The sequence below is a fragment of the Capricornis sumatraensis genome, chromosome 9 (assembly GCF_032405125.1).
Source record: "Capricornis sumatraensis isolate serow.1 chromosome 9, serow.2, whole genome shotgun sequence".
NCBI lineage: Eukaryota > Metazoa > Chordata > Mammalia > Artiodactyla > Bovidae > Capricornis > Capricornis sumatraensis.
The window spans coordinates 7,312,234-7,324,307 of record NC_091077.1 but is presented as its reverse complement, the minus strand read 5'-3'; the positions used below and the strand labels follow the sequence as shown (position 1 = coordinate 7,324,307).

Below are 12,074 nucleotides of genomic sequence, written 5' to 3'. Positions count from 1 at the left end.
GATCTGCGCCTCTGTCCTCAGACTAGGATCCTCAGGTCTTGCTTCCTGCCTCCCCCATCAGAACGGGAGATCTAGGGTTCCTCTAACCAAGCTAAGAAGTTCCGAGACTCCGCTCACCCCTCTCAGACTGGGGTTCTTCCTCTGCCCTTGGTGTGGGCTCACAGGTCCTACTCATCTTCTTGGAGTTCTTGGGTCTATGGCCCCGGCTCTCAGATTAGGAATCTACCTCTTCCCTCTTCCCTTAGGCTGGATTCTCAAAGTTCAGTTCCCCTTCTTAGCTTAGATGCCTGGCTCTGTGCCTCTCTCCTAGCAGGACCCTCTGGTCTTGTTTCTTGTCTGATGCCTCCCGCATCAGAATGGGATACGGAGATTCTGTCCCTCCCTCACTCTCCCAAACTGAACTAAGAGATGCCTAGGTTCTGCTCACACTCAGCGTGGAGGCTTCCTGCTCCTGTCAGACTGGGCTCAGTCTCTGCCTTCCTCATCAGATGGGGCCCCACAGACCCTGCCTCCTGCCTTAGACTGGGCTCCTAGACTAACTCCTCTGGACACACTCTCTTCCCTCCAGCCGGGCTCCCCACTTCGGCTGGGACTCCCCCTCCCTGCCCCCCCCGAACCCCACCCTTGCTCACCCAGGTTGTACCACACGTCCATCTCGCCACTGAGGGTCCGCACCTCGATGATCGTCTGACCCAGGAAGTCATCGGATTCCCTCTTGAACCGCTGCTTCACGCGAGATTTGATATCGTCGTCCTCATCCCAGACGCGCACCTTGATTCGGTCCGAGGAGTTGTGGCATTCACTGCAGAGGGGAGGAGGAGGCCGGGGCAGGGCTCTTGAAGCCGCCCCCCTCCACCCCCTCCGCCTTCACCTGCCCCCACAGGAAGCTCAGTATGGGGGGGCCGCAGCCAGACACTTACAAGTGAAAGTTCTCCTCCCACACGGGGTTCAAGTTTCCATAGATGGTTTTTGTCCGTTTCTTGGTTTTCCCAACCTGGACGGTGACATAGGGGTCACTGGATCCCGTCTTGTCCTTTGCCTGCAAGCCCTGGGCACAGACCACTGGAAGACACACAAAACAAATACAAATGTGGGCTCCAGGAGTAGGCAGGCCAAGAACAGTCACTCCCACAGGCCCCACAGGGAACCCCTGTGCCGAGGACGGAGGGCTTTGCCCTGGCCACAGGAGCCGTAAGCATACCCACTGCGCATGCAACGCGGGGAAACCTCACCCAGTGAAGAAAGTGAAGGTGCCCCAGGGTCACCCCTGGGGCGGGTCACTCTCAGGCCCATGCTCTACACTGCCCCCATAAGGTCCCCAGAAGAATTGAGCCGCCACTTGCCCACAGTATGACCTGACTGGCATCCTCCTCTGAGCTTCTTACCTCGCTGCTCCCAAATTCAGGGAGGGTTTGGAAGTCCTGCTTAACTACTTGTTTAAATCCTTCCTGCTGGCATCTCCCACTCCATCCAAGTCTCCATCTCCCACTGGGACTTTCTGGGACAACATCCCGCATACCCATCTGCCCTGAAATCCTCATCTTGTCATCTGTTTCCAGGGACATCCCAAGGAGGGTGAGGAACGGATAAACACTACAAGCCCCCAGCCCCTAGGAAGGACCTCTCAGGTCTGGGAGCTCAATACTGTCCCCTAGTGGTTGCAGGTGTCCACTACATCGCTTGCTAGGTGGCACCCTGCGCGCATGCTAAATCGCTTGTCCTGTCTGACTCTGCGACCCTATGGACTGTAGCCCTCCAGGACTGTAGCCCTACATCCCCTCTGTCCATGGGATTCTCCAGACAAGAATACTGGAGTGGGTTGCCATGCCCTCCTCTAGGGGGTGTTCCCGACCCAGGAATCAAACTTGCATCTCTTATGCCTCCTGCATTGGCAGGCAGGTTCTTTACTAGAGCCAGTTAGTAGGCCTTATTCCCTCCTAGTGTCACTTCCCAATATTCCTGGATGCTTCCTGGGTTCACCTCCCAGATAAACTGCTTGCCCTCATCTCTTCTTCAGGTCTGGTTCTAGCGTCTTACGAACCGAGAGTTTGGAGGCATATATGGCCAACTGTGAGTGCAAACGCATACACCCAGCCATGAGAAAGTCACGGAAACCCTCAGATATGTGTAGCAAAGGGAAGGAAGGAGGGAGCGCAGGAGGCTCAGATGGGACCCCGTGGCAGCCCCTCCCCAACTCTGCGGCCTCACCAGTGATGCTGATCTTGGCCGACCACTTGGACGTCCCGTCCAGCACGCTCTGCTTGACCGCCTTCATCTGCTGCGTGTGTGCAGTCTTGGTCACCGCGAAGATCTCCTGGATGAGCTCGAAGATCTCGGGCTTGTTGCGCTCCCGGATCTTCATGCGGTCCTTGAGCACCATGATGATGTTCTGCGTCCGGTCCTCCGCCCCGTGCTTGGAGCTCTTCTCCGCCGCCCCTGCGGACGGCCGCAGACAGGCGTCACCTTACACAGTGCACCCCGTCCCAGAAGCGACAGCCCTGACTCCTTCTCCAGGGCTTCCCCGTCCGCGGCCGCAGATACGGGGTTCAGGTGAGTCACCGCACCCCAAGCTCGAGATAGCAGTGGGTGCTCAGTTGTGGCTGACTCTTTGAGACCCTGTGAACGTAGCCCGCCAGGCTCCTCTGTCCATGGGATTTCCCAGGCAAGAATACTGGAGTGGGTGGCAACCCACATTTTCCTTCGCCAGCGGATCTTCCAGACACGGGGATTGAACCCTAGTCTCCTGCATTGGCAGGCGGATTTTTTTTTTTTTTTACCACTGAGCTACTTGGGAAGCACTAGAGATATCAGAGCTCCTACCAGCTCTCTGAATCCTCCCCGAAACAGGCCTTTCCCTCTAAAGTTCCCACCCTCTGTCAGCCCCTCCTGTCCGCGTGAGGCCCCTCCTGCTCTGACCCCAGCCTTCGCCCAGTCCCTCCCCTTCTCTTACTCCTCTGCCCAACCTAAGTCCTCTCTGTCCTTTGAGTTAACCCTAACCATAATCCACTTTTCTCCGTGGAAAACCTCTATCTCCCATTAAGCCCGCCTCTTGTACAGTTTATTCGCTTCCCAGGTGGCGCTAGCGGTAAAGAACCCTCCTGCCAAACGTGGAGAAGGGCATGGCAGCCTACTCCAGTATTCTTGCCTGGAGAATCTTCATGGACAGAGGAACCTGGCGGGCTGCAGTTCGTGGGGTCGCCGAGTCGGACACGACCGAGCATGCACGCGCATCCTTCCACAGTGTACAGTTTAGCTCCTCTCTGAGTCCTGCTGCACCCCTCTAGGACCTCCCGCACTTCTCCCTTCCCAACACTCCCCAACACGGTCCAGCAGCATAGCTCCGCCCCGCCCCACCCCTCATCAGAGCCCCGCCCCTATCATTAACAGTCCCACCCCTTGGTCTCCGCTGGGCTCCCGCCAGCGTCCAGCACTCACGCTGCAGACAGTCTGCATTGAGCAGGTCCTGACACTTCTCGTGGCACTTGACACCGCACTCGGTACAGCGCATGCCCTGCCGCGCGATGCCCCACAGCAGCCCCTCACACTCGTAGCAATAGGTGGGTGTGGTGGCCGTCCACACCTCGAAGTTGTGTGGCGTCGTGCACGAGATGGGGTAGATTAAGGCTTGCAGGGTCTTCTTGTAAACGTGATTTTTCTGCAGGGGAAGCAGGGCATGTGACATAGAGCCCTAACCTGAGGGCACTGGCTTCTTCCCTCTCCCTCTCCCCCTTCCATCCCGGCTTGCTGAGTATGGGAAAGTCCCCGTCCCTCCCCCACCTCCACACTGTCAGAATCCATAGACTATGCGCTGTGTTGTCGAATTCTGTAAAGTGAGGAGTGCCTGTCTCTGCCACACCCCACTTCCTTTCCTCCAGGAGCCACCAGCCCAGTCCACCCTCCAACCTGAGGAAAAGAGCCCCACGCACCAGCTCTTCGTTGTTCAAAGTGCTGGATGCCAAGGCAGAGGTGATGCCTGCTTTTCTGGACTGGACAAGGGACTGGAAACAGGGAAGTCCCCAAGGGAGTCCGAAGGGTCCATTGACACCCAGGGGTTATCGCCGCAAGCAGAGTCCGCGGTTTGAGGCCACCGACCACCGATTCAGGTCACAGCCACAAACAGGAAACAGGTCACAGCAGTGAGAGCATAATGGCAAAAAAAAAAAAAAAAAAAAAAAATTGGGAAGTAACAGAAGCTCCAGGTTAGAAGAGACCCTGGAAGGGGAGCAGCTCCACGTCTCTGACTCAGCCCTCCCTCACCACCATGGACCAGACTCGGGAACTACACTTGGCTGTGGTCACCAGCCTCAGAACAAATCCAGCAGCCGCAGCATGAACCAAAGTGGGGAGTCAGCTGCTTTCTTCCCCACCAGTGAGCTGCAGGACATGCCAAGGCTCCCTCCCCAGAACCCATGTGCTGGGGGCCAGCTGGAAGACCCCAGTGCGGGGCGGGGGCCTGGGGAGGACAGTCAAGGGCCTGGGTCGCCATCACTCACCATGGCCTGAAGGGTCCAGGCAGCACGCAGAATAGAAACCAGATCACATTAGTTTCAGAGAATGCCTGGCCAGCCCCTAGCCCCAGGTCTGCCATGGGCAGTTGTACAGGCTGAGCACTGCCTGAGGCAGGGCTGCTCTGCTGGGGGAGGGGAGGGCACAGGCGCTCACCAGGTCGCTCACGAGTGGGATCGGCTTCCTCTTGCGGATGTCCGGCATGCTATCAATGATGATGAGACCACCGCCAGGGCTGCAAGACATCCAGGGACGTCAAGGGCCCAGGGAAGTCCCCCTTCCTTCAAAGGACATTATCTTAGCCCTGGGGAGGATACATGATCTCCCCAGGTATTAAAGATTGAATTACTACTACTACTACTAAGTTGCTTCAGTTGTGTCCGACTCTGTGCGACCCCAGAGACTGCAGCCCACCAGGCTCCCCCGTCCCTGGGATTCTCCAGGCAAGAACACTGGAGTGGGTTGCCATTTCCTTCTCCAATGCATGAAAGTGAAAAGCCAAAGTGAAGTCGCTCAGTCGTGTCTGACTCTTAGCGACCCCATGGACTGCAGCCCACCAGGCTCCTCCGTCCATGGGATTTTCCAGGCAAGAGTAGTGGAGTGGGGTGCCATTGCCTTCTCCGAAGGATTGAATTATGTCTCCTCAAAAGATACATTGAAGACCTAGCCCCCAGTATCTCAGAATGGAACCTTATTTGGAAATAGAGTCATACTGGAGTAGGATTCACTCCTAATTCAATATAAGCGGTATCTTTATAAGAAGAGAGACTCACAAGGAGAAGACGGTGGTGTGATAATAGGGGCAGAGATTGGACTGACTCGTTTACCACCCAAGGAATACCGGGGACTTCCAACAACTACCTACCAGAAGCTAGAAAAGCAAGGATTCTCCCCTACAGATGTCAGTATGACCCTTGCCAACACTTTGGTTTTGGAATTCTGGCCTCCAAGAACCACAAGAGGATAAATGCTGTTGCTTTAAGGGCCCCATTTGTGGCAGTTTGTTAAGGCAGCCCTAAGAAACGAAGACACTGGGCCTCAACTTCCTGGTCTGAGGAATGGGGAGATGATGCAGTTGCCCACATTTAATGAAAGTTCGAATTAAGGCAAATCTAAATAAAAATATATTTAAGAAATCAATGAAAACTTTATGCTCAAAATTGGAAATATATGTGCATATTTAAAGTCTATCCTGGAAGAAGGGACTTCAAAGCCCATGGGAAGGAGGAAACAGGAAATGGTATACGTGCTATTTTCTCTCTGCTGCTCTGGCGTAGCTGGTGAATTGGAATGAGGGCTGTGGCAGATGCCCGCCGGCCTGTCCAAATCCACTTTACTGAGAGACTAATCCGAAGACAGTTCAGGTATGGTTACTGTCCTGAATGTTCCCATTGGCCAATGAGAGTGATGCCTGCGGCCAATGACCCCGGACAAGCCCTGGGGTGCTATTCATGCACCAGCACTCCCTGAAGGATCAGACAGAGGCTTGGGGACGGCTGAACTCTGTCTCTGCTTGGCTGCTTCCCCGGCCTGGCCCTGCCTGTGAGGGAAGCACCCTTGAGAGCGCTTCCTGCATAAATCATGCGCACAGGAGCCCCACTTTCAGACCCTGCTTCCAGGGCTGCTTACCTGGGACACTTGCCCACCTGGGACACTTGCCCACCTGGGAGTCACAGCTTCAAAGAATGAACAAGGGAAAGTAGTAACCCTCCAGCTGCCATTTAAAATATTAGTGCAATTTACAGACATCTTTCGCATCCCCTAACCACACTTAATCTCCCTGTATCAGGGATTAAGGGTTGCATTGTGCTGGAATGCACAAATGCTGAAAAAGCACCCCGGAAAATCGGTAACTTAAGAAACTAGACATGGAAAATGTTCCATGTAAGAACAGCTAGTGTCATGAAACAGCCAGGAATGGTAGCAAAATTCTCAGAAATGCGGAACTGAAGCAAAAAATTCACTCCAAGGTTGCAGCTGTATCATGCAGGAAGTGGGTTTCTTCTTTACCTTACATTTTGTCTAGGGGGAAATGGTCTTGAATTATATGAGTGGCTTGGGCAAGACCTCTCTGGACTCAGTTTTATCATCTGTAAAATAGGGGTGGTGGGCCCCCCGTGGGTTCATTGTGAGGATTTCATGTGTTACTATCTTTGGCTCATGCTGGTCATGAGTTTCTTTCACTCTTGCTCAATCAGTCTCCTGTCTAAATGGAATCTCTCCCTGCTCTGGTTGGGCTGAGGCTATGGTGAGAACCAGCCTCAGGCTCTGGATTCAAAACTTCCTCTTTCTCCCCACCAAGATCCATTACTCACCCGCCTTTGAACCACAGGGACTTGGACATTTCTCCTTCTCCCCGGGCCTGCAGGACAGATAGATAGAGTCAGTACGGTTGCCCTTTCCCAGGTCAGCACAGGTATCACACCCACAACCATCTCCCCTTTGTGCTGACAGTCAGAAAGCCTGGGTTCTAGTCCTCACTGTGTATCCTTAGGGAGCTCACTGACTTTTTCTGGGCCTCAATTTATCCATCTGTAAAATGAAAAGAACGGAGATACTCTCTGCCACCAACTGCAGGGAACTTTAGTCCGCTTGTCTGTGAAAATGGAGGACTTCATTGAGCATCATCTCAAGCAACAGCTCATGCTCTATAGTCCTGGAATTCTTAGAGGCTGGCTCATAAGATCCTATTATTTGATTATCTCACCTGATTATCTGATCTCATGCCCCAGGGGCTTTGCCCACTGCACCACCTGTTTGTATGCTTTCCCACCTTCATTCTCAACCAGCCTCCATCTATCATTTAGGTCTCAGCTAGACCCAAAGTCAACACCTCCCACTATGCAACTAAAGGGTGGCATCATGGGGGCGAGGATGGGGGTGGGCAGTGTGGCGTGGTGGCGGGCAGGGCAGGGAGAATGGTCTGGCACTTTCTCCTGAAATACTGTTCAAGTATTCTGAATATCACTTCACTTTAAGTATCACCTCCTTCAGTGAGTTTTCCTGATTGCCAGATGAGCTTTATGCCCCTTCTATGGAACCCAGAGGTCCCACTCATGTTTATTTTTTCTTGTCATATTATTAGTTTCATTACAAGGGTAGCTGCTGCATTTTTCATTTAATTTGTTGACTTAGGGAAAGTTATTAATAGCCTTTTCACAGTATATTCTTTGCTACTCTTTGAATCTAGAGCCATGGGAATGTATAGTATAAGAAAATTCTATTGCACTACTGATAAGAAATTTGACTTGAAACTTTTGTAGCTCTAATAATTGATGGTCTGAGACTTTGGGAGTCTGTTTAGGATCTCCTCCTCCTGCCAGCCTCACCCCAGTTTGGGAGGTTGCTCTGGATAGCAACACTGCTCTGTCCCCAGCCCAGAGAAGGCTGAATGAATAAAGCAGTGAATGAATGGCCTCATTCCTGCTGCCCATTAGAACAGTTATCCTGACCCTGACATTAATTCTATTTTTCACCTAATTCCTTTTCCAATACTGATCAGACTTCAGATCTTTCCCTAATCCCAACACTGACACCCAGTGTGACCCCAAGCACTGACCTCTTCCCCTAACACCAAGTCTAACCCTGAACACTAATGTTTGGCTGCTGCCCTAACCCTGATGTCCATTCCTATCTCTGGCCTGTATCCCTGTCCATGAACCTGGCCTCTGAACTTGGCCGTAGCCATGCTCTCAGCTTAATTTCAGCTCCAGGTTCTACTTCACTTCTCCTTCTTTCCCATTTAGAAATCTAGGGCTGCCCTGGGGAGGTTGGACATGACTTGGTGGAGCCAGCAGGTTGCACCGGAGAGTAGGTAGGCATGGGTAGGGCTAGGAAGGAGTCAGATTGGGCAGGCGCTGAGCTGGGAATGGTGGGGCTGAGCCAGGGCAGGTGTGGGTGGGGCTAAGGGAGGAGGAAGTGGGTGGCATGGGCTAGCGTGGGCAGGGCCAGGGAAGGGACCACAGTATGAGACTGGGGCTTGGAAGGAGTGGGGAAATGGGCGTGGCCAGCCTGGTCACGGGTGTGGGTGGGGCGCGGGCGTGGCCAGCCTGGTCACTGGTGTGGGTGAGGCGCGGGCGTGGCCAGGCTGCTGCTGCCACTCACCTCCTGCAGCTGCAGCCGCACTTTGTTGAAGGCGCGCAGCCAGTTGGCCTTGGCTCTAGACATGGAATCCTGACCCTCTTGGCCTTCCTCGTCTTCTCGTGGCCTGAAACTGAGGCAAGGGGTTTCGTGATGCTCCAGGGCCGGCACTCTCTCCACCCTCCACTGTCTAAGTGATGCTGGGCCCTCCACGGCCTCCCTGGCACTTCAGAGATACAATGGCCCACCCACGAGCCTCCGGCCATCCTCAGTTTCCCTCCCCACTTCCCACATGCCCATCACCTCTCTGACACCTTCGGGTCCCCCGTGTCCCCTTGCCACCTTCCTGGACCTTCTGCAACTTTGTAATCCTATCTGCCCAAGATTCTTCTGACGCTTATGTGACCTCTCCAACCCTGGAAAGCTCTCCAGCCCCTCACAACCCCCAAGATGCCTTCATGACCCTGCTTGACCCACTCTGACCCCACTGAGCCCTTTCTGACTGCCAAGACCCTCCTATCCCATCCTAGACCCATGACTCTGTGAGAGCCCTCCTCCCCATTCCCCAGGTCTACACTGACCCTACCATGACGCCACTGACCCTGTGACCTTCTGACACCCTCAGCCCCTTCCCATTACCTCTCCTCAGCCTTGGGGGCCTCAGGCTCCTGCTCAGATGCAGGCACTTCCTCAGGCATGGCTGGCTCAGGGGCCACCTTGGCTACGTCGGGGGCTTCAGTGGGCATGGCTGGGGCCTGGTCCTCTTTCTCAGGGGCGGCAGGTGGAAGGCTGACACGCTTGAAGTCCTTGGGCTCGGCCACAGCCACCTCCTCTCGCATGGCATAGCCTCGGATGTCATCCGGCACCTCCTCCTCCTCCTCCAGCTCTTCCTCGTCTTCAGGGAGCTCCTCCTCCTCCTCCAGGAAGTCCTCCAGGTCCTCATCCAGCTCCTCATCCAGCTCGTCCTCATCCTGGTCCCAGCGCGGCGAGTCCTTGTGGTAGCTGACCGAGCTGTGGCAGGAGTGGTAGGAGTCCCGGTCCCGCTCATCCTCTAGCTCAGAGCCCTGCAGGCTCTGCTCATCCGGGTCGAAGTCCTCGCTCAGCTGTGAACTGCCTTGGCTCAGCTCCCCTGAGGAGGCGTAGCGGCTGCTGCCTGTGGGACTACAGGGTCGGGCCAGGGCTCAGGGGCTGGAGCACAGAGCTGCTGCCTGTCCCAGCCCTGGTCACACAGGTTCCCTCACCCAGTCATTCCCTGGGTTGGTCATTCCCTTTATTCCCAGCATTGGTGAAGCACCTCTGGGCACCAGGGAAACACAGCCGTGAACCAAAGAGACAAAACACCTGTTCTTAGGTCACTGACTATCTTGGGGGGCAGGCAGTAAAATCAGACTGATGGCAAAATCAGTGCCCTACTGCACGCCTATCTAGGCACTGTGGGGGCTGTGAAGCATTCGCCCACATGTTGAGGACCCCGAATGAGTGTCCCTGCCACAGCCCCCTTGGAGACCTAGCCCTCCTGCAACAAACATAGTTGCCCCTGTCCCCTGATGTCTCCCCTACCCCCGCCTCAGCCTTGTTCTCCGCCTGTTGAGCCCCCTCCGTTCATCAGGACTCCCCCTCAGCTCTACCTCAAAGACATAACGCGTCCACTTCCTTGCATCCTGGGCCCCACGTTAGTCCAGGCTCTGCCATCTCCATTAGATGCTGTCTTACTCAATGTCCACTTCTCTCCTGGACATTAACATTTTCCATGAAAGCCACAAAGGGGTTTATCGGAATCATAAACCCAATCCCAGACCTCTGTTCCAAACTCGACCATAAAAGTAAAGTTAGGTGCTCAGTCGTGTCCGACTCTTTGTGACTCCATGGACTGTAGCCCACCAGGCTCCTCGGTCCATGGGATTCTCCAGGCAAGAATACTAGAGTGGGTTGCCATTTCTTCCTCCTGGGGATCTTCCCAACCCAGGGATCGAACCCAGGCCTCCCACATCACAGGCAGATTCTCTAAAACCCCATGCCATGCTCTGCACCTCTGTGTGGCCCAGGCCCTCCAACTTCCCTACCCTCAGCTGCCTCCATCCTCCCTTCTCTCCCCCTGCTCCAGCCACACTGACCTCCTGACTGTCCCTCCAACACCCTAAACTGCTCCCACCTCTGGACCAGTGGTAAACAATCTGCCTGCCAATGCAGGAGATGCAAGAGACGCAGGCTTGATCCCTGGGTCAGGAAGGTCCCTTATAGAAAGAAATGGCAACCCACTCCAGTATTCTAGCCCGGAAATACCATGGACAGAGGAGCCTGGCGGATTACAGTCCACGGGGTGGCAAAAAGAGCAGAAGGCAACTAAACAACTGGGCCCTAGCACTTGCTGTGCTCCCCCAGGAGCCTCCTTCCTTGCCTGCTTTACCTGGGAAATTGCTTTGGTGCCCACTGAAATAGCACTTCTTTGGGTGAGTTGAGTCTCCTTCAACCTCTAGTCAGGTCACACCTACCCCCATCCACATTATATGCTCTTTGTATGCACCCTGGATCACACTCAGCATAACCAGGAAAAAATATCCGCATGAGGGCAGACACACAGGCCATCTCTCAGCTCCTTCTAACCACTCATTCAGACACTTAATAAACAGCGTTCCTAGTCTTAAACACTTCCTCCACTCACAGTGAAGAGTATCCTCTTTCTCAACCAGCCCCTGGGATGCCTTAGGTATCAAACAGGGGTTCCCCTGCCCCGCCCCGCCCCATCCTTATTTGCTCAGCTGTGTGTGTGATTGACTGCTTTTCATTGCCTGTTCTTGTAAACAGCAAGGATGGGGGAACCTTTAGGTATTATTGGACTGGAACAGACTCCCAGCTCCCTCTGCTGGTGAGTACTCCCAAAGATGACTCCCACACATTCTGGGTTCCCAAGTGAGGAGCATGCTTAGGACTGGGGTCCCCACACAGGTCCCACCTGTGACACCAGGCACCATGTAAATCGCTCCAGGCCACAAGACGGTGGGACCGATGGTCCCCAAGACACCTCCCACCCCAGCTCTGACATTCGGGAGCCAACACAATTCTGATCCCAGACGCTTCTCCTGGATCCCATTGAGTTAGCCACCAAGTACCTTACTGTGTGATCTGGCCATGTCTACCTTTAGCTGAGCTGTTTTCTCTGCCTGGAATTCTTCTCCTCAGACTCCTCATTTATCCTTCGAGGGCTAGCTCCGGGGCACCTTCCTCCAGGAAGCCCACCTTGCCCTTTCCCACCACCAGGACGTCCAGTTGTGTCCCTCCCTTAAGCCAAGCCCTGACCTGCAGGATGGGATGTCTGTTCCTCTGGGGACACGCAGTGCCCACACTGGGCAGCAGGACCAGGGTGGCACGGGATGGTTTCTGCCTGTGCACCTGCTCTCTGCTGTGTGACCTGTTCATGGGGAGAGTGGACAGGGCTCCCCCTTTTCCATTCCCACCCCTCATTCCATCCCAGGATTGCTTATAATAAA

General features: G+C 54.5%; 1 protein-coding gene across 1 annotated transcript in view; it reads right to left on the bottom strand.

Moving 5' to 3' along the window:
• Positions 1-12,074, bottom strand: part of UNC13A (unc-13 homolog A) — a 74,590-nt gene that overhangs the window by 26,477 nt on the left and 36,039 nt on the right. Inside the window, exons 10-19 of the mRNA XM_068980053.1 lie at positions 9,226-9,747; positions 8,611-8,719; positions 6,822-6,868; positions 4,663-4,741; positions 4,494-4,499; positions 3,927-3,998; positions 3,436-3,655; positions 2,209-2,436; positions 921-1,062; positions 633-802 (exon numbers count right to left, since the gene is read on the bottom strand). Coding sequence (XP_068836154.1) covers positions 633-802; positions 921-1,062; positions 2,209-2,436; positions 3,436-3,655; positions 3,927-3,998; positions 4,494-4,499; positions 4,663-4,741; positions 6,822-6,868; positions 8,611-8,719; positions 9,226-9,747 — 1,595 coding nt within the window. The remainder of the gene's footprint in view (positions 1-632; positions 803-920; positions 1,063-2,208; positions 2,437-3,435; positions 3,656-3,926; positions 3,999-4,493; positions 4,500-4,662; positions 4,742-6,821; positions 6,869-8,610; positions 8,720-9,225; positions 9,748-12,074) is intronic.